General features: G+C 50.5%; 1 protein-coding gene across 1 annotated transcript in view; it reads right to left on the reverse strand.

Annotated features, from left to right (window-relative positions):
• CHD8 (chromodomain helicase DNA binding protein 8) overlaps positions 1 to 20618 on the reverse strand; it is a 77965-nt gene extending 57347 nt beyond the window's left edge. The window contains exons 1-10 of the mRNA XM_015420459.1: positions 19730 to 20618; positions 16861 to 17250; positions 10918 to 11294; positions 10694 to 10808; positions 8215 to 8409; positions 5545 to 5613; positions 3048 to 3103; positions 2516 to 2633; positions 1171 to 1254; positions 901 to 1038 (exon numbers count right to left, since the gene is read on the reverse strand). Coding sequence (XP_015275945.1) covers positions 901 to 1038; positions 1171 to 1254; positions 2516 to 2633; positions 3048 to 3103; positions 5545 to 5613; positions 8215 to 8409; positions 10694 to 10808; positions 10918 to 11294; positions 16861 to 17250; positions 19730 to 20482 — 2295 coding nt within the window. The 5' untranslated portion in view covers positions 20483 to 20618. The remainder of the gene's footprint in view (positions 1 to 900; positions 1039 to 1170; positions 1255 to 2515; positions 2634 to 3047; positions 3104 to 5544; positions 5614 to 8214; positions 8410 to 10693; positions 10809 to 10917; positions 11295 to 16860; positions 17251 to 19729) is intronic.
• Positions 20619 to 20855: the final 237 nt, after the last annotated feature.

Below are 20855 nucleotides of genomic sequence, written 5' to 3' on the forward strand. Positions count from 1 at the left end.
TATATATATATAGATAGATAGATAGATATAGATATATAGATAGATAGAGATAGATAGATAGATAGATATAGATATATATAGATATATAAATAAAATTAAAAATTTAAAAATTAAATTCTTTAAAAATCAGAATTAAAAAAGAAAACAGAAATAGACTGACTCAAGGGGAGGCCGCTTCATACAGGTTCAAAGAGGGCAAAACGTCCGACAAGCCAAGCTGGTCGAGGGGGACGCGTTACACCTTACGAAGAAGCAGGGGCTCCAAATCCCATAACGGACTGTCAGGTAGGGGCTCTTTTTGTAGCAGGAACTCATTTGCATATTTGGCGACACACCCCTAATGTAGCCAATTCTCCAAGAGCTTACAGAGCTCTTCTTACAGGGGCTACTGTAAGCTCTTGGAGGATTGGCTACATGAGGGGTGTGTCGCCTAATATGCAGAGGAGTTCCGGCTACAAAAAGAGCCCTGCGCGGCCTGTCATGCTGTTGGCATGTGGAGGGGGCATCTCTTTCTCCACGCCAGCTCATCCTGTCTGGCTTTTCGCTGCTTATCTCTGCTCTGACCTTGTTATTCCTTCCAGCCGCAGCATTGCCCGGCCTGGGAATCTTAACAGTTTGGGCACACAGCCGCTTGCTTGCCCGCACGAAATGTAATCATTAGCTTTAGCTTGGGAGGGAACGTTTGATTTTACTCTAAGTCAGTGGCCATCACATTGCCGGTCATTCCTGACACAAGCTGTATTACTCGTTCTTAGTAATGGACTACCATTAAACACTTATCTTCTTAAGAAGCCCTGGTGTGTGGTGTGATCCTGCTAAGGAAACTGACACAGACAGAAGGGAACGACGCTTCTGGGGATCACTATCTCGGGGGCAGGGGACTGCTGAGTCGTCACTCACCACCCGCTTGAGCTCAGGGTGCCTGGACTGGATGCGTTTGAACTCCCGGACTTTCCCCTCGTCCACGTCTTCCTTGAGCTCCCACGTGCTGTCCTCGTAGGGCAGCGAACACCATTTCACCAGGTAGTAGATGACCGGCTGTGCAGCAGTGGAGGAGAGACAGGCGGAGGCTGATGACCGCTGGCTCCGATTGGCTCCCCGGGGGGGATTCCGTGCCCAGTTAATGCACTCTCCCCCTCCCCTCAGCCCTCTTCCCCCCCACAAGGCTACCTCTCCGTTATCCTTGTCAATGCTGTGCGACTCGTCCAGGATACGGTCCACCTCCACGTAGTCCGGGTTGAAAGGCTCCTCATCCTATGGAGACACAACATAGAAGGTGTGAGCCGGTGGGGAATGTGTGCGTGTCCCCCCCCCCCCGGCTCAGTGGTAGGACCTCCAGATCAAGAGGGGTTACTTGTGTGCCAAACATCTCAGCTTCCAGTTCTACAAGACAGCCGGGGTGCTGTGGTGGTTAAGAGTGTCAGACTGGTATCGGGGAGACCCAGGTTCGAATCCCTACTCCTGCCATGGAAGCCCGCTGGGTGACTTTGTGCTGGTCACACACTCTCAGTCTAACCTACCTCTCAGGGTTCAGGTGGGGTAGCCGTGCTGGTCTAAATCAGCAGAACAAAGGCTTGAGTCTAGTTGCACCTTCAAGACCGACAAAGTTTTATCCACGGTGGTTATGATCTGGGCTGTGCCACCAGAGGCCTACTAGGCCCAGGGAGCCTGGCTAGCAGTGGGTGAGGCTGGGCCTACAACTCCCAGAAGCCCCTGAGAGGTTTTGGAGCCAAAACTGACCAATAGGGAAGAAGAGGGCTGGGGAACAAAAGAGCTGGTGCCAGAGCAGAAGCTGTTCTTCTTCCCAGAGGGCAGAGCCAGAGGGAAGGCTGCTGAAAGGAAAAACCCCTCATCCTGAGGGAGGGGTGGGTAGTCTAGTGTCACTTGGAATAGTGAGCTAGGGACAGTATATATTTAGACGCATTAGGGCATTTGATTTCTTTTCACCCATTTACTGTTATTCTGCACCTTGTTGTTTGACCTTGTGGTGGCGGCTACAAGCATGGACAGCTTCAAAAGGGAATTAGATAAGCATATGGAGCAGAGGTCCATCAGTGGCTATTAGCCACAAGGTATAGATAGGGACTCTGGGGCAAGTGATGCTCTGTCATCTTGGTGCTTGGGGGGGGGTCAACAGTGGGAGGGCTTCTAATGTCCTGGCCCCACTGGTGGACCTCCTGATGGCACTGGTATTTCTGGCCACTGTGGGATACAGAGTGTTGGACTGGATGGGCCTTTGGCCTGATCCAACATTGGCATATCTTATGTTCTTATCGTCAGGTGACACCCCACCTGAGCCGTGACAACGGTTGAAGTTGGATTAGCATATAGCGGTATAGCGTGAATAAAACTCTGTCGGTCTCAAAGGTGCCGCTGGACTCAAACGTGTGTCGTACCCCTCAGGGTTGTTGTGAGGACGAAACGGAGGAGAGGAAAACAATGCGGGCTGCTCTGGGTCCCCACTGGGGAGAAAGGCAGGGAACAAATGAACTGGAGCGCACGAAAGCTCTGGTACCTCGTGGAAGAAGTGCCTCATCTGTGCCATTTTCGTCTTAAAGCGCTTTAGCTTCTGGTGGATCCGCTTGTCTTTCTCGAGCTGAGCGATGGTGGCCCATTCACAGTGCAAGTAGGAACTTGAGGAAAGGAAAGATGCAGTCGGGTGTGTCAGGCGGCGGGGGGGGGGACAAAGGGGGAAAAAAGCCCGGAAAACAGGCCCATAGCAACAGTGGGGCATCCCGGGGCCCGGCCCCCTGACTTCCCGCCAAGGCCCCCTGACTTCCCATCCATCCCAGGCCCTCCCTTGTGCGTGTGCAGAGTGCCCCCTTACTTATTTAAAGCCCCACCCCCCGAATTAAAAAAAATCCTGGCTACGGGCCTGCCAGAGAACCTTCACAGTAACCAAGGAAGTGGCGCAATGGGTACATAAGCACAAAGCCGGCCCTCCCCGGCAGGTATAACCCACCCCGGCAGAGGCCAAGGAAACAGCTCCCCAGCCTCCCCTGGGAAGCCTGCGTGCAGATTAAGACAGAGAGTCAAGATACACTCACTAGTTCTTGTATTTCACAAAGAATTCTTCCGCCTCGGTGAACTGCCCATTGGGGAGCTGTAGATGAAGGGGGGGGGGGGGGGGAGATCAGAGTAGCAAGGAAAGAAAAGCAGAGGACTCCGCACCAAACGGAACCAATTCATCAACTGGTCCCTAAAGTTCTCTTATTTTTCACTGTCATTATAGGTGCTGTTCCATGGCGCCTTGGTGTTTAGTCATGCCGGCCACATGACCACGGAAACGTCTTCGGACAGCGCTGGCTCTTCGGCTTTGAAACGGAGATGAGCACCGCAACCCTAGAGTTGGACTCGACTGGCTTTCGAGCAAGGGAACCTTTACCTTTATAGGTGCCTTATCACCAGGGCTTTAAAAAAAAAAAGAGGAGCCAGAACTCTCAAGAGGGATATGGAGCAGAGGTCCATCAGTGGCTATTAGCCACAAGGTATAGATAGGATCTCTCAGTCTGGGGCAAGTGATGCACTGTAAGGGGGGGGGGGGGGAACAGTGGGAGGGATTCTAGTGTCCTGGCCCCACTGCTGGACCTCCTGATGGCCCCTGGTGTTTTTGCAAGAACAAAAAAGGGAAAGAAACTAAACCTAACAAAGAACTCCAAAACCAAACAAAGGTTAGTGGAAAGGAGGGCCAATATTAAAACCTTTTCATAAAAAGAGGTACATGTATTTATTGATAATATCAAATTAAAACATATATAGGGGCCCAATTATAACCATATATAGGGGCCCAATTATGTTTTATATACATTGGTTATAATTGGGCCCCTATATATGTTTTAATTTGATATTATCAATAAATACATGTACCTCTTTTTATGAAAAGGTTTTAATATTGGCCCTCCTTTCCACTAACCTTTGTTTGGTTTTGGAGTCCCTGGTGTTTTTGGCCACTGTGTGACACAGAGTGTTGGACTGCATGGGCCATTGGCCTGATCCAACATCGGCTTCTCTTCTGTTCTTATGAAGTTTTCCATCTGTATATGGAAAACTCATGAACTTTAAGACATTTTAAAAAGAATTTTTTCAAAGAGGTTCCAGAACTCTGTTCCGGCACATTCACCAGAAAAAAAGCCCTGCTTATCATCCTCCAACTGAGACACCAGGCAGTGTTATGTAGTCGTTACCGCCCAGATTAGGGAAAGTCAGTTGCAAATGCCTACTCTGCCATAACACTCCCTGGCCGGCCTTCGGACAGTCCCACTCTCAGCCTAAAGGGCCTCGCAGGGTTGTTGTGAGGATAAATCAGGACCGGGGGGGGGGGGATCAGGGGAGCCATCCTGAGCTCGTTGGATAAAAATGAAATGGATTTAAATAAAATAAAGTAAAACCACTTTGGAAAACGTCAATTTGATGGGCACTGATAAATGCATGGGAATGCAATTTGATGATGGGCTCTGGTCTAGGGAGATCTGTCCTTGGAGGAGAAAACTGGTTTTAGGGTGCCACGAGACCCCTGTAATCATTTTTGCTGTGATAGACTGAAACGGCTACCTCGCTGGAAAGCTGGAAACGCAGTTACCCTAGAAATCACATTGCGTTCATTTTTTAAACGATCAAGAAATGGCATTTTTCGTTCACTTCATTTATCATGATCCATGATCAGCCAACACCAACCTACAAGCGCAGGCTCAACCCAAACAAAACATAGTAAAGGTAAAGGTCTCCGTTGCTCGAAAGCCAGTCAAGTCCGACTCTAGGGTTGCTCATCTCCGTTTCCAAGCCGAAGAGCCAGCGCTGTCTGAAGACGTTTCCGTGGTCATGTGGCTGGCATGACTAAACACCAAGGTGCACGGAACGCTGTTACCTTCCCACTGACGTGGTCCCTATGTATCTACTTGCAATTTCTTGCTTTCAAACTGCTAGGTTGGCAGGAGCTGGAACGAGAGACGGGAGCTCACTCCGTCATGCGGCACACAGGTCTCGAACTGCTGAACTACTGACCTTCCACAGCCTGCAGTTCAGCGTCTTAACCACTTGAGCCACCGCAGCTCCATAAACAAAACATACAAAAACAATAAAAATCTCTTTAAAAGAAGAAGAGGAGATTGGATTTATACCCCGTCCTTCACTACCCAAAGGTGTCTCAGAGCGGCTTACAAACTCCTTTCCCCTTCCCCTCCCCTCAACAGACACCCTGTGAGGTAGATGGGGCTGAGAGAGCTCTGACAGAAACTGCTCTTTTTCAAGTACAGCTCTTATCAGAACTACGGCTTGCCCGAGGGCATCCACCCAGGTGCAAGTGAAGGAGTGGGGAATCAAACCCCGTTCTCCCAGATTAGAGTCCGCGCAATTCACCACGACACCAAACTTTGTTAAGCACCGATTTCAGTGATTATTGCCTTAATTAGCTCTGACGTCTGGGGGGCAGATCTCCAAAACTGGGAGCCCTTCTCCCCACCATCCCAAATCCCCTTGAACTGAGAAGGCACAGCTGAGGAGTGCTCCTCTATCGCAACTCTGCCGACAGCAGGGACAGCGACTTACCTCCTTCTTCACCACCCGCATGGATAACACTTTGTCTACAATAGCGGCGTCTTCCTCACTGGGGTTTTCCTGGGGGAGGAGAAACAATCCAAAAGTAAGAACAAACTAACAGCTTGGATTGGTCGATCTGCTTTATTTGGAACCCCCCCCCCCCAAAAAAAAGAACCCCAAACCAGAATAACTATCCTGTACAGGAGTTGCACTACCCGTTAGTTTTTGTAATTTCTCTGCTCCCTCAACTGGCATTCGGAGGTACTCGGTTCCACTTAGCAATCACAGCTACCCACAGCTCCGTCCTCCGTGAATTACTTTACCCTCCCCGCTCCCAACACTTTCAACCATGGCCATATTTTTCCTAAACTTAATCAAAGATTTTCATTAATCGGAAGACTGTCAATTCTAGCATTGAGAAAGAGAGGAAGGAGAATGTCTCTCTAAATGAAACGCAGAAGACACCCCCCCCCCCAACTCCAGAACTGAAAATGGAGAAAGCAACTCCCCAAGGATCTAGAAAGAAGTGTGGGAGATTCCTCCAAACGGATGGATCTTACAGCACGCCGCGCCAAGCAACCTGCTTGCTCTCAACTATTAGAAGGCAGCCGAAGATTAAGAACATCAGAAGTGCCCTGCTGGATCAGAGCAGCGGTCCACCTACTCCAGCATCCCGTCTCACACAGTGGCCAACCAGTTCCTCTGGACAGCCGACAACAGGGCATAGAGGCCGAGGCCTTCCTAAGAACATCAGAAGAGCCCTGCTGGATCAGACCAGTGGTCCATCTACTCCAGCATCCTCTCTCACACAGTGGCCAACCAGTTCCTCTGGAGGGCCAACAACAGGGCATAGAGGCCGAGGCCTTCCTAAGAACATCAGAAGAGCCCTGCTGGATCAGACCAGTGGTCCATCTACTCCAGCATCCTGTCTCACACAGTGGCCAACCAGTTCCTCTGGAGGGCCAACAACAGGGCATAGAGGCCGAGGCCTTCCTAAGAACATCAGAAGAGCCCTGCTGGATCAGACCAGTGGTCCATCTAGTCCGGCATCCTCTCTCACACAGTGGCCAACCAGTTCCTCTGGACAGCCAACGATAGGGCATAGAGGCCGAGGCCTTCCTAAGAACATCAGAAGAGCCCTGCTGGATCAGACCAGTGGTCCATCTACTCCAGCATCCTGTCTCACACAGTGGCCAACCAGTTCCTCTGGACAGCCAACAACAGGGCATAGAGGCAGAGGCCTTCCTAAGAACATCAGAAGAGCCCTGCTGGATCAGACCAGTGGTCCATCTACTCCAGCATCTTCTCTCACACAGTGGCCAACCAGTTCCTCTGGACAGCCAACAATTAGCACCTCTGGGAGGTTCCCCTCAGTCACTCTTTTTAGCTGTTTTAAATTATTGATTTTACAGTAGCAGTTTATGTATTTTATTGTGTTTTTATTTAGATTGTAAGCAATGCTCCCTCTCTAAGCTGTGCAGTCTTGTGAGCACAAATTCTACTTTCTGAGCTACTGGCATTAAAGTTGTGAGCGAGCGGTTTGGCTGCTGCGTAAATTGGTTTGCTCTGGAGCCATCCTTCCTGAGCTAAGGCAAGAATGTGTGAGCCGGAGGCTTAAAAACTGTGGGCTCGCTCACACTAACTCCGTTTAGAGGTAACATTGTAGTCAATATTCCCTCTAAGCTGTACAGTCTTGCCAACAAAAATGGTACTTTGTGAGCTCCTGGCATTAAAGTTGTGAGCGAGCGATTTGGCTGCTGCATAAATCAGTTTGCTCTGGAGCCATCCTGTCTGAGCGAAGACAAAACTGTGTGAGCCAGAGGCTAAAAAAACTGTGAGCTAACTCACACTAACTCAACTTAGAGAGAACACTGATTGTAAGCCGCCTGGAGTTCTTGTAAGGTAAAAAGGTGACCAAGAAAGGTCTTAAATGAATAAATAAAATTAGGGTCACTTGACGTTCTTCCTATCAGGGTTGCCAACCTTCAGGTGGGGCCCGGAGTTCTCCTGGAATGAGGAGGAGATTGGATTTATACCCCACCCTTCACTTGGAGTCTCAGAGCGGCTTATAATCTCCTTCCCTTCCCCTCCCCACAACAGACACCCTGGGAGGTAAAAGAAGAAGAAGTGGAGATTGGATTTATAACCCGCCCTTCACTACCCAAAGGTGTCTCAGAGCGGCTTACAAACTCCTTTCCCTTCCCCTCCCCACAACAGACACCCTGTGAGGGAGGTGGGGCTGAGAGAGCTCTGAGAGAAACTGCTCTCTTTCAAGTACAGCTGTGTCAGAGCTTGTGACTGACCCAAGGTCAAACCAGCAGGTGCAAGTGGAGGAGTGGGGAATCAAACCCGGTTCTCCCAGATCAGAGTCCGCGCACTTAACCACGACACCAAACTGGCTGACTGAATAACAGCTGATCTCCAGACTACAGAGATCCGTTCCCCCTGGAGAAAAGAGATGCTCTGGAGGGCGTGATACATGGAGATCCATGGCCCTGGACCCAGCCGAGGCCCCTCCCCAAATCCCACCCTCCCCAGGCTCCACCCCCAAATCTCCAGGAATTTCCCAAGCCAGAGTTGGCAACCTGAGTTCCCACTCAGCCTCCCCCCTTTTAAAGAAGGGGTGTGGGAACGAGCACGGCCTCGGGGGGAACAGCTGCCCAAACTGGGGGACCTTACCACAAAGAACTGCATGGAAGGCATCGTTTCCCCTTCCGGTATCGGCTCCGGGGCGGGAGGTTCCGGGGCCGGGGGCTGCTCGGTCTTGATGGGCCCCGTCACGTCCAGCTCCTCGTCGTCCTCATCGTCGGTGATCTTGATGTCCAGGTCCTCTGTGTACTTTTTCCGTTTCACTTGCCGGTTGGAGCGCCGCTTCTGGGGAGGGAGGGGGACAAAGCCAAGTTCACGCAATGCTCTGCGAATCTCTTCTCGCTTCCCCGTTCACCCTGTGTGTGTGTATGGGGGGGGAGACGCCAACCAGAAAGATCAGAACTCCATGACGCAAGCCAGAAAGACACCATCGTGGCTCTCAGCGGGACGTTCGCCCTCGTGCATGAATAGACGCCACCTCGCCTCCGAGCCCGGGTTGCTCTACTTTTGTAGCCCTTATGTAATATTTTCCCTATACCAGCAGAAACTGACAGTTTTAAGAATAAGCAGCCAAAAAAAAGGGAGGGGAAAGCCGGTGTACAATGCAAGAAGCAAAAAAAGCAAAAAAGAAGCAAAAAAGAAGAAAAAAGAAAAAAGAAGAAAAAAGAAGGAAAAAGAAGGAAAAAGAAGAAGAAAAAGAAGAAGAAAAAGAAGAAGAAAAAGAAGAAAAAGAAGAAGAAAAAAGAAGAAAAAGAAGAAAAAAAGAAGAAAAAAAGAAGAAGAAAGCAGAAGTGCATACACAGCAAACGCAAGACAAATAGAGGACCGTTGGCATGGCCCAGCCCATTAAACAGATCGGCCCCATTAGTCAGTCTTAGAGAGGAGATATCATCGGAAGCTGTTTTGCAAAGCTTTCTGAAGGGGAAAAGGGAATAAAGAGGGGACACAAGGGGGAGACCGTTAAGCAGGAAGCACCGTGCACAACTAAAAAGGGCATCCGCATTCATACCGGCCGCTCCAGAGACACATGAACCCCAAGTCATGAAGGGCTTTACGAGACCTTTAAAAGGACCTAAAACTTAACTTGGAATCAGACTAGTAACTGGCAGTTGTTCCAGTTTGGTATGATCAGCTCGCTATCGCGAGCAAAGGGGCAGCGGCATTTTACACCATCTGAAGCATCTGTACTGCCTTCAACGGCAGACCCACGAGGAGCAAGTTGCAGTAATCTAGCCTAGCCATCGTGGGAATGTGGGCTGGCACGGCGGAAGACGAAAGGGCGTTTTGTTCGACCAGACGAGAATAACTTTGCACCGTCTGAAATATGAAGCTCGGTTCTACCACAGAGCACAGGTAGACAACCTTTTGGACCGAAGTGTGCAATACACCCAGGGCTCTAGTCGGGGGGGAGCTCTCAGGTACGGAGCTCCGGAAGAGAACCTCTAGGGGGCGGGGCGGTCACGTGGTGAAGCCCCGCCCCCTTCTTTACCCCGCCCTCTGCTTCGATCCTCATTCCGTTTGGGAATGAGGATGAAGCAGGAGGATAAGTAGCCGGGCCTTCTGACACACTTCCGGTGATGTCAGGGGGTGTGGCCTTCTGTCACTTCCGGTGATGTCAGGGGGCGTGGCATATGCAAATAAGTTATGCTAATGAGTTATGCTAATGAGCTCCGGCAGCTCTTTTTCTACAACAAGACCCCTGAATACACCCATGAAGATACCGTGGTGCTGGCAAACAAAAAAAGGTGCCGCAAAAAGAAGAAAGAAACTGTGAGGTAACTGCGCTAGATAATATTTCAATAATAATCACAAAATTGTACAAAAATGTGTGCAGAAAATTATATAAATATACAAGACAATAGAAAATGATGTGTTGACGATGGTCTCCGGAATGCTCTATCGTTTCGATACTATTCTTCTTCTGAGAGTGAATGAAAACATACAGCGACTCTTGGTCTGTCTTTTCAACTAGTAGGTATCAAAAATCCATAATATTCACCGATGTATCATGACTTAATTGCAAGAATTTCTCTGACAGAATGTTCCTGGGGCAAGGTGCTTGTATAATGCCTCCATTAGGCATTATACAAGCACCTTGCCCCAGGAACACAATTATTTTTGATACCTACTCGTTGAAAAGACAGACCAAGATTCGCTGTATGTTTTCATTCACTCTCAGAAGAAGAATAGTATCGAAACGGCAGAGCATTCCGGAGACCATTGTCCACACATCATTTTCTATTGTCTTGTATATTTATATAATTCTCTGCACACATTTTTGTACAATTTTGTGATTATTATTGAAATATTATCTAGCGCAGTTACCTCACAGTTTCTTTCTTCTTTTTGCGGTCTGTTCTGTGACTGTGACCATCATCTTTGAGAAACAGAAAAAGGTTGAACAGGGGGCAAAGGTACACCGGGAACGAGCTGAGCCCCCACCCCACACCCCAATGCCACGTGCAGCAGTTTGAGTGCTATGCCAAGTGTTCTTTCTAACCGGTGAAGCAAAATGCTTCAGGAGGCTTCGACCCCCACCTTCTGGAAGCTGCCCGCTCTTTGGCCTCACCTGGACACTGCTTTCTTCCTCCTCACGCGGGGACTGAGCCGGCATCACCTCGGCATCCGAATTGTCGGAAGAGGCGTTTCGTTTCCGCTTCTTCCCCACCACCGGTGTGATGGTGCTGGAAGGAATGAGGGGGAGAGGAATGGGGGGGGAAATAATAATACAGAACTCCACCCTGAAGAGCACCGAGAGGGCCTGATGAAACGCTCCCCACATCACCCCCTTACCTGGGCTTCCCCCGCCCTTTGCTCTTGCCGGACCCCCCCTGGCCTCTGCCCTTTCGGGGCCGCTCCTCCTTGGGGACGCGCTCGCCTCCACCCTTCCGGCGCCGCTTGCGCTCGCCCGTCTCCTCGGGGCGCACGCTGGGCAGCTCGTCTTCGTTCAGCACGCGGGGGATGTTCTGCTCGCCCCGCGCTCGGGCCCGGGCGATGGCCTCGGCCACGATCCGGTTGGCTTTCTCCTGCTTCTTCTGGTGCTCCAGCTTGCGGGATTCGTCCGAGCTGCTCCGTGTCGTCCCGCTGGAGGACGGGAGGGCCGCCACCTCACTGCTACTCAGCACCTTGACGACCGAGAGGCCAGAGGAACTGCCTTGCGAGGAGCTGGCCTGCAGAAGACGACAGAGAAAGGCACGCCCCCGTCAGAGAGGCACAGCGTGGTTCTGCGTGGTGGGTTAACGACGAGGGTCCAACGTGCAGCAAGAGAGGACGAAGTGGACAAAAGGTGCTCTGGAAACCCTCAAGACAAGAACGATCTTCAGTTTCACTGCCAGGCCTTTCCACTATCCTTGTTGACTATCAGTTTCTCTGCCAGGCCTTTCCACTATCCTTGTTCCGCAGGGCCTGCAAGACAGAGCTCTTCCACCAGGCCTTCGACTAAGGCAGTGATAGCGAACCTTTTAGAGACCGAGTGCCCAAGCTGTGACCCAAAACCCACTTATTTATCGCAAAGTGCCAACACGGCAATTTAACCTGAATCCTGAGGTTGTACTTTAGAAAAAACAACTCAGACATTAACTTAAGATGATCCAAACAAAGTAAGGAAAGCAATCCCAAATGCTTTCATTTACTTAAAATTATTTGGCAGAGAATTCAACACTTTAATGATGGTCTGGGCCTGGCTGTGGCGATGGCACGCGTGCCCACAGAGAGGGCTCTGAGTGCCACCTCTGGCACCCGTGCCATAGGTTCGCCACCACTGGACTAAGGAGCCTCTACCACCACCACCAACATCATTAAAGAGGTGCTCGACTCCACCATTACAGCCTGTGCCAGTCGTATGTATATGATAAAGATTGAGAACTGATGAATAAAGTAACTGTTTCCGCCATCCCTAATGTATTCGTTTACAACCAGCTAGCACTTTATGTTTTGAATTGTTTTTAGATGGTTTTTACCCATGTCATAATTGTTCTTATGTTATTCTTGTAAGCCGCCCTGAGTCTACTTTGGCGGGGAGTAAATCAAATAAATAAATAAATATAAATAAATAAATTTTTATTCCCGTAGAAAATTCCCATGCTGCCTCTTCCAGAGATCCTGCCCAAGGTAACTAAACCCCATCCACCCCATGTTTCTATCGCAACTTATTCAGCAAAAATGAAAAAAAAAAAGTTGCAGGATATAGAAGAAATCACAGAACCCTTTTAAGTAAAGGACTAAGCAAAAAGTGTCTGATTGTTGGCACTGCAACTTACAAGCCACATCTCCTTAAACACATCCTTAGGGCCTGTCCAGGTATTCAATCTTTGGGGGGGGAAGTCTTTGTTGGGGGAAGAGGGCCATCAAAGGCAACTTGTGGTGACCAATGCTCCCTCTAAGCTGTGGAGCCCTGTGAGCAAAAATTCCACTTTGTGAGCTACTGGCATTAAAGTTGTGAGCGAGCGGTTTGGCTACTGCATAAATCAGTTTGCTCTGGAGCTCTCCTTCCTGAGCGAAGGCAAAAATGTGTGAGCCTGAGGCTCAAGAACTGAGCTAGCTCACACTAAGTCAGCTTAGAGGGAACACTGGGGGTGACCCCATAGGGTTTTCAAGGCAAGAGATGTTCAGGGGCCGTTTGCCATCGCCTGCCTTTGCACAGCAACTCTTGATTTCCTTGGTGGTCTCCCATCCAAGTACTAAGCAAGGCTAACCTTGCTTAGATTCTGAGATCTGACGAGATTGCCCAGCCTGGAATATTTGGGTCAGGGCAGGAAGTCATTACTCATATCAGTTTTCTACTAGAATAGACACTCATCTTTGAGAATGCTTTTGTGTATTCTTCGCCTGTCTCCTGGAGGCTAACTGATGGCCCCAGGGCTTTTTTTGTAGAAAAAGCCCAACAGGAACTCATTGGCATAATAGGCCACACCCAACAGCAGAAATACATTAGCATATTAGGCCACACCCCCTGATAGCACAGCTCATTGGCATACTAGGCCACACACCCCCATGTTACCAGAAGTGTGGTCATCCAGTCACACCCACCTTTTGCTTCTTATTCTGTTTACTTTGTTGTCAAAACCCAGGGCTTTTTTTGTAGCAGGAACTTATTTGCATGTTAGGCCACACACCCCTAATGTAGCCAATCCTAATGAGTTTCTGCTGCTGGGTGTGGCCTATTATGCTAATGAGTTCCTGCTGGGCGTGGCCAACACAGGAGCCAGCCGGAACTCCGTTCCTGTGCGTTCCTGCCCCAAAATAGCCCTGGATGGCCCAATGAAGATGGACTATCCATGTCCTTACTGCTGCTAATAAACTTATTTACAACACTGGAAAGATAAGACGTCCACAATGGATTGAGGACCTTAGAACTTTAACATCTGAATGTATGTTATATAGACAACAATTGAGCATGGACATCTTTTTAGATACCTAAAAACTTTTTATAGATGGGCTATGTGCAGACCTCGGGGCCGCGGTGGCTCAGTGGTTAAGAAGGTCGGAAGGTCGGCAGTTTGGCAGTTCGAGACCCGAGTGTGCCACATGACGGAGTGAGCTCCCGTCTCTAGTTCCAGCTCCTGCCAACCTAGCCGTTCGAAAGCAAGAAACTGCAAGAAGATAAATAGGTACCACTTCGGTGAGAAGGTAACATCATTCCGTGCGCCTCGTCATGACGGCCACATGACCACGGAGACGTCTTTGTACAGCGCTGGCTCTTTGGCTTGGAAATGGAGATGAGCACCGCAACCCTAGAGTCGGACTCGACTGGCTTTCAAGCAAAGGAAAACTTTACCTTTATGTGTAGACCTGCCACCATTCTTCTGTTCGGGTCTTACAATTAAGAAATAACAATAATGAAAATAAACCCCATCCCTATCTTCCTTTAAAATCCCACCTGCCCATAGAGACTAATCTGGAACACGTGAAGCGAATGACCATTTGTCTACCGAGGTGATTGTCTCCTCTGCCTGGAGTGGCTCTCCAGGGTTCCAGGTGATGGTCTTTGACACCACTATTATCCAATCCTTTCAAACTGGACATGCCGGGGATTGAACCTGGGACCTCCTGCATGCGGAGCAGAGGATCCACCACTGAGCCACGGCCCGTCTCAAGAGGGGCTCACCAAGAGCAGGTGGAATGAAATTAACTGGCAACAGGAAGGAGCTGCACAGAGATGTGTGCCTCTTGATTACAGGGCACATAAGCTGCTCTCTTTGGTCCTTTCCCGTACTTGGATTCCTGGTTTCATCAGAGTTCAACTTGCAACACAATACCTTGCATTTAAAGGTAAAGGTTCCCTTGCTCGAAAGGCAGTCGAATCCGACTCTAGGGTTGCGGTGCTCATCTCCGTTTCCAAGCCGTAGAGCCAGCGCTGTCCGAAGACGTTTCTGTGGTCATGTGGCCGGCATGACTAAACACCAAGGCGCACGGAACGCTGTTCCCTTCCCACCGAAGTGGTCCCTATTTATCTACTTGCAATTTCTTGCTTTCGAACTGCTAGGTTGGCAGGAGCTGGAACTAGAGACGGGAGCTCACTCCGTCTTGCGGCACCCGGGTCTGCTGAACTACTGACCTTCCACAGCCTGCAGTTCAGCGTCTTAACCAATTGAGCCACCGCAGCTCCTTGCATTCATCCCTGGTTAAAACAGCATCTGTTCATCCCGGGACAAGTGTGAGGCAAAACCGGGGGGACCTCAATGTAATGTGGAAACAAAAAAATAACCAGAGATAATTACAGGGGTGAACTCGAGTGTAGTGTAGAACGTAAATTCGGGGACAGGGTTGAACCAGGGTTTAAGGACTAGTGCGGAATCACCCTTTGTCACAACACAATCACTGGGACACAATGGAACCAGGGCTGGGCACGCACACTCCATGCTATAATGAGACCTGTACCTAGGAATGCTAACCTAGGATCGGTTTATGCAGAAACAGCAAACGGTATGCCAAACTGAGCACAGCAGTCTAAATTTGTCAAATTCACTCGACAGTCCTTTCTCCCTGCCCCCTTCCACCCAGGTTTGCCTAATTCTTTCTGGCATTATGCTTTTCACAATCTGGGTAGGGAATCTGCATTCGTGCAAGCTCTCATTTGGCCCCTGAGCCATCTTAGGAGACTTCGGCAGGCGTTCACCATGCACACTTTCTGCAGACAAATGAAGAGTAGCAAAAGTTGCTTTGGATCCATTTATCTGTGATCGCAGTAACACTTCATGTTTCTAAAGCACTTCTGTGTTCAAAGTGTTTCACGTACTTCACTTTGTGGCTTTGACAACAGCCCTGCAAAGTTGGCCGATTTATCCCAACATTGCATTGGGAGGGGGGGCACTGACAGAGCATGGCCTGCCTATGGCCACCAAGGTAATTGGTTGCAGAGGTAGGACCCAAACCAGGAACCTTTCCAAATCATGACTCATCCTTTTAGCCAATCTGCCGCACTGGCCATCCGAGTCTACAACCACATGCTCCTTGGAGATTTATCTTACTACAAGAGAGACATGTTTTATACTAAAAATATATATATAGTTTTCCCTAAGGATAGTTTCAGAAGAAAGTCTGATTCTTAAGAGGTGCATGTGGTGGTCCTACTATGATACGGACTGTGAAAGACATTTGCAGAAAAGGAGCATAATCAAAACACGTCTTCCGATTTCCAAGGGATCTTTTTTGTCATAATAGCAATAAATATTACGAGGTTTCAAAGAGATACGTTGGCTTTATGTATGCATCGGATGCATGGCGCTCAATGACAACTGGACTAACTTTTCTAATATTCACCCACATTACCAATTCTCGTACTGTAACATCCCGAACAATAGCAACTAGGCCTACATGGATAAGGTTAAAGGCAAATCCCTGAATTATAATTTACCAGATGTATTTACAGCTAGAATCAAGTGCAGTGGCACCTTAAGAGACCAACGACATGTTCGGGCTATAAGCTTTCAAGAGTTGGAGCGCCTTTCATGTTAGCTTTGACTCTCAAAACGTATACCCGGAAAATATTGTTGGTCTCTAATATTCCAATCTAACTGTTCCAACATTACTACCCTCTGAAACTACCTAAAGGTAAAGGTAACGGTTCCCTTGCTCGAAAGCCAGTCGAATCCGACTCTAGGGTTGCGGTGCTCATCTCCGTTTCCAAGCCGAAGAGTCAGCGCTGTCCGAAGACGTTTCCACGGTCATGTGGCCGGCGTGACTAAACACCAAGGCGCACGGAACGCTGTTACCTTCCCACCAAAGTGGTACCTATTTATCTACTTGCAATTTCTTGCTTTCGAACTGCTAGGTTGGCAGGAGCTGGAACTAGAGCCGGGAGCTCACTCCGTCATGCGGCACCCAGGTCTCGAACTGCTGAACTACTGACCTTCCACAGCCTGCAGTTCAGCGTCTTAACCACTTGAGCCACCGCAGCTCCCTGAAACTACCTAGATGTACCTAATTAACTTTGTTCTTTTGACATTTTTGATGTTTAAGTCACTGCTCTTTTATACGATGTTTCTGTTTTTAAATAAAGTAGATTAAGTAAGTTAACAGCAAAAAACCCGAAAGAGTTTCATATAGCACCTTTGGTCATTTCCCTCTTCGTACCTCTCCCCCCCAAGGAAGATGAGATTCTCCAGTATGACCTAATTGCCGGCTTGTGTAAGAACTGCCCCACACGTAGCCCTGATGTTGAGCTCTGCCCCCGATGACGCTGCACCCCAAGACATCCCGAAACGAAGCCAGCCCGGTGAACGTCGCCACCCTTACCTGTGGCTGCAACACAACCTTCAGGGGCACCGTCACTCTCTGCCCCGAGCCCCCCACCACCTGGGCTTGCTGCACGGAAGAGATGCTCAACGGGGCCTGCGGGCCGGAGGCGTTGGCCGGAGGCTGCTGCAGGAGCTGGATTTTCTGGGTGCCGGGCTGGCCCCCTGGCATGGGTTGCTGCTGCTGTCCGGGCTGCTGGACCTGGAGCTGGATGGTGACCACCTTGGCCGGCTGCCCCGGGGTCCCCTTGGCCTGGCTCAGAGCCGCCAGCTGGTTCCCCTGGAGCACGATCTTGCCTGGCAGGCTGCCCAGGACGACGTGGCGCTGGCCCGGTGGGCCTCCCCCCGTCGGGGGCTGCTGGAGAACCAGAGTGATGCGCTTGGACTCCCCCTGGAAGAGAGGGAAAGGAAGGCGAGGTCAGCTCTGGTGCGTCTCTTAAGCCAGCGTGCTAAAGAGGCTGGTTATTTCCACACTGACCCCGACGACAGGGAAACAGACAGACGAAAGAAGTACTAACCAGGCAACAGAGTCCCTAGGCTAAAAAACTGTGAGCTAGCTCACACTAACTCAGCTTAGAGGGAACACTGGTTCTGGTAGTTCAAAGTTGTACAAGTCTCAGGAGACCGCTGGATCTATTCTTATGGGGATGTGGGCGACCTATTTGGTACATTTTCCCATGCCCTTCCACTGTGAAGCATTCCTAGATCTCCTTTAATCACTTTACCTTCATGGAGGAGGGGCCCATCAACAGCTACTAGCCACAGGGAGTGAAGGGGAACCTCCATATACGGAGGCAGCAAACCTCTGGATTTCAGGGCTAGAAAGCAACATCAGGGGAAGGCCTTGGTTTCTGCGTGCTGTTCGTTTGGCTCTCCGAGGCAACCGGTTTGCCACTGACTGAAACAGTGTGCTGGGCTAGACGGACCACTGTCCCTATGAAGACAGGTTAAAAAGCTTGGGGCTCTTTCGCTTGGAGAAACGACGGCTGAGGAGTGACATGATCGAGATTTATAAGATTATGCAGGTTGAGAAAGAAGTACTTTTCTCCCTTTCTCACAAGACAAGAACTCGTGGGTGCTCAATGAAATTGCTGAGCGGTCGGGTTAGAACGGATAAAAGGAAGTCCTTCTTCACCCAAAGAGTGATTAACACTTGGAATTCACTGCCACAGGAGGTGGTGGCGGCTACAAGCATGGACGGCTCCAATTAGATAAGCATATGGAGCAGAAGTCCATCAGTGGCTATTAGCCACAAGTTACAGATAGGTATGTCATAGATGCAACGAACATGAAGTTGAGCAAACTTCAGAGGACGATGGAAGACCGGAAGGCCTGGCATGATCTGGTCCATGGGGTCGCGAAGAGTTGGACTCGACTGTGCGACTGAACAACAACAACATAGATAGGAACTTTTGGTCTGGGGCAAGTGATGCTCTGTATTCTTGGTGCTTGGGGTGGGGGGCACAGTGGGAGGGCTTCTGGTGTCCTGGCCTCACTGCTGGACCTCCTGATGGCACCTGGTATTTTTGGCCACTGTGTGACAGAGTGTTGGACTGGATGGGCCATTGGCCTGATCCAACATTGGCTTCTCTGATGTTCTTATGTTCTCTTATGTTCCCAACAACCCAGTGATTTAGACTAGGCTGAAAGAGAGCCACCAGCAGAGGGTCAAACCAGAAACCTCATGATAAAGTGAAGATTTGAACCAAAGTTTTGCAGACCCTAGCAACTATACCACATTTAGTTCTCAAGGGCGTCATCTAATTTTGGGACGGACGGTGCAAAATGTGATCTGTTTACCTTTGTATCCCCATTCTTCCTCCCTGGTCTATATGATTCCTTGCCCCCCCTCTGGCTTCCTTCTTATCCTTACAACAATACCGTCAGGCAGGACAGGCTGAAGGCTCGTGACTGATCCAAGGTCACCCCCAGCGAGATTCACAGCAGGAAGAAAGAATCTGAACCTAGATGTCCCAGTCGAAGCCCAGTGCTCCAACCGCTACACCGCACAGCCAATCTGATACAAATTATAGGCTGGTGATACTACTACTATACGTGGAGAAAGATAACAAGAACATGGCTATGAGCAGCTGGAGAGCCAGTTTGGTGTAATGGTTAAGTGTGCGGACTCTAATCTGGGAGAACCGGGTTTGATTCCCCACTCCTCCACTTGCACCTGGCTGGATGACCTTGGGTCAGTCGCAAGCTCTGGCACAGCTGTTCCTGAAAGAGCCGTTTGTGTCAGAGTTCTCTCAGCCCCACCCACCTCACAGGGTGTCTGTTATGGGGAGGGAAGGGGAAGGGAAAGGAGTTTGTGAGCCACTCTGAGACTCCGAGTGAAGGGCGGGGTATAAATCCAATCTCTTCTTCTTCTCTTCTTTTACCCTGCCATACATATCCCTTGCCAGTAGTGCTGCCAACCTCCAGGTAAAGCCTGGAGTTCCTCTTGTAATTATAACTGATCTCCCAACTGCGAAGATCAGCTGAGCCCGCTTAGCTTCTGAGGTCTGACAAGATCGATCTAGTCTGGGCTTGGCTGAGAGAAAGTGACCGGGCCCGGATTACCCAGAGAGCTTTGTGGCAAAATGGAGGCTTGTACAGGAGAGCCAGTTTGGTGTAGTGTAAGCCACTCTGAGACTCCAAGTGAAAGGCGGGGTATAAATTCAATCTCTTCTTCTTCTTCTTCTTCTTCTTCTTCTGCCGTTAGCTATTCAGGCACTGGTTTGTTCTACCAAATATCACCTACTGAGATTGGCAGCTGTCCTCCAGAGCCCGAAGGTCATTCCCAAGCCGCCGACCAGAGATCCAGCTATCCCCCTCCCCTCCAAACCCAACCTACTGGTTACCGTCAACGTGCACTGGGCACTCACCTGCGCAGGGGTCGACGTCAGCGTCACGGCCGGTTTCAGCGGCGTGGCCCCCGCGGCCCCTCCTGCTTGGCTCTTGACAGGTTGCAACACCAGCTGCTTGACGGGCCGACCGGGCTGGACGAGACGATGCAGCGTGGCCGGGGCCCCGGCTCCGGGGGAGACTTTGGTGGCCAGCACCGCATTGCCCGAGACGATGGAGACCCCCGGCCGCAACGGGGTACCCGTCAACACCTTGGCGAAGGTCACTTTGCCCCCGTTGGCCGCCCCGATGGGCTGGGCTTGAATCTGGGCGACGTGGGCGCCTGTCACCGAGCCACCCGCCGGCGCCTTCAAGATGACAATCTTCGGGGTTGGAGGGGGTGCCGCTGCTTGCTGGGCCCCGGTGGAGGAAGAGGGTACTACGGCCGGTGTGGTGGCGGTGGCGGCAGAGACTCCCATGAATGGGTTGCCTTGGCTGAGAACCTCCTGGTCCTGAGGGGCCTGCAAGAGCCCCGGTTGGTCCTGCTGGGGCAACTCGGGGGCAGCCTCGGATTGCGCGTCCGGGAGGGCCAGGGTCTGCGGCTGGGGGGCCTCCGCCTGGGAGGGGGCCTGCTGTTCTTTGGGCCCACCTGCCAAGGAGTCCAAAGCACCGCCCGGCAGTCCCAGGGCCTCTTCGATGGGGTCAGGGGCCCCCTGGCTGAAGCTCTCGTCGGTCAGCGAGTCCAGGCCAAAAAGATTGGGATCGTCAAAGAGGTCCATGATGGGGTCCGCCATGTTGAGGGTTGAAGGGACCGGCTCCCGAGCTGGGGAGGGGGTGGTCAAGAGGGGCCCCTCCCCAACTTCAGCTGCAGTTCAGCTCCCCGGACGACACGATCAGCTGGGACAAAGCCTCGGGGTGTGGCATGCGGTCGAGAACTGGCTGGAAGGAGAAAGAAATGTGAATGAGAAAGAAAGCACCTTCAACATCCCAGCATGCACTGCAGCCGCCGAACCCCAGCTCTACATGCCTATTCACCTCCCAACACCCCAGGTGCCTTCCTTCCCATCCAGTCTTGAACACACGGCGGGTCCACTTTACGATCAGTCAGTCTGGCAAAATATTTTGTTTCCCCCCCTTGCTGCTCCGTATTTCTCTTTCCAAGCTGCT

The sequence above is a fragment of the Gekko japonicus genome, unplaced genomic scaffold, assembly GCF_001447785.1.
Source record: "Gekko japonicus isolate JY-2015 unplaced genomic scaffold, Gekko_japonicus_V1.1 scaffold441, whole genome shotgun sequence".
Lineage (NCBI taxonomy): Eukaryota > Metazoa > Chordata > Lepidosauria > Squamata > Gekkonidae > Gekko > Gekko japonicus.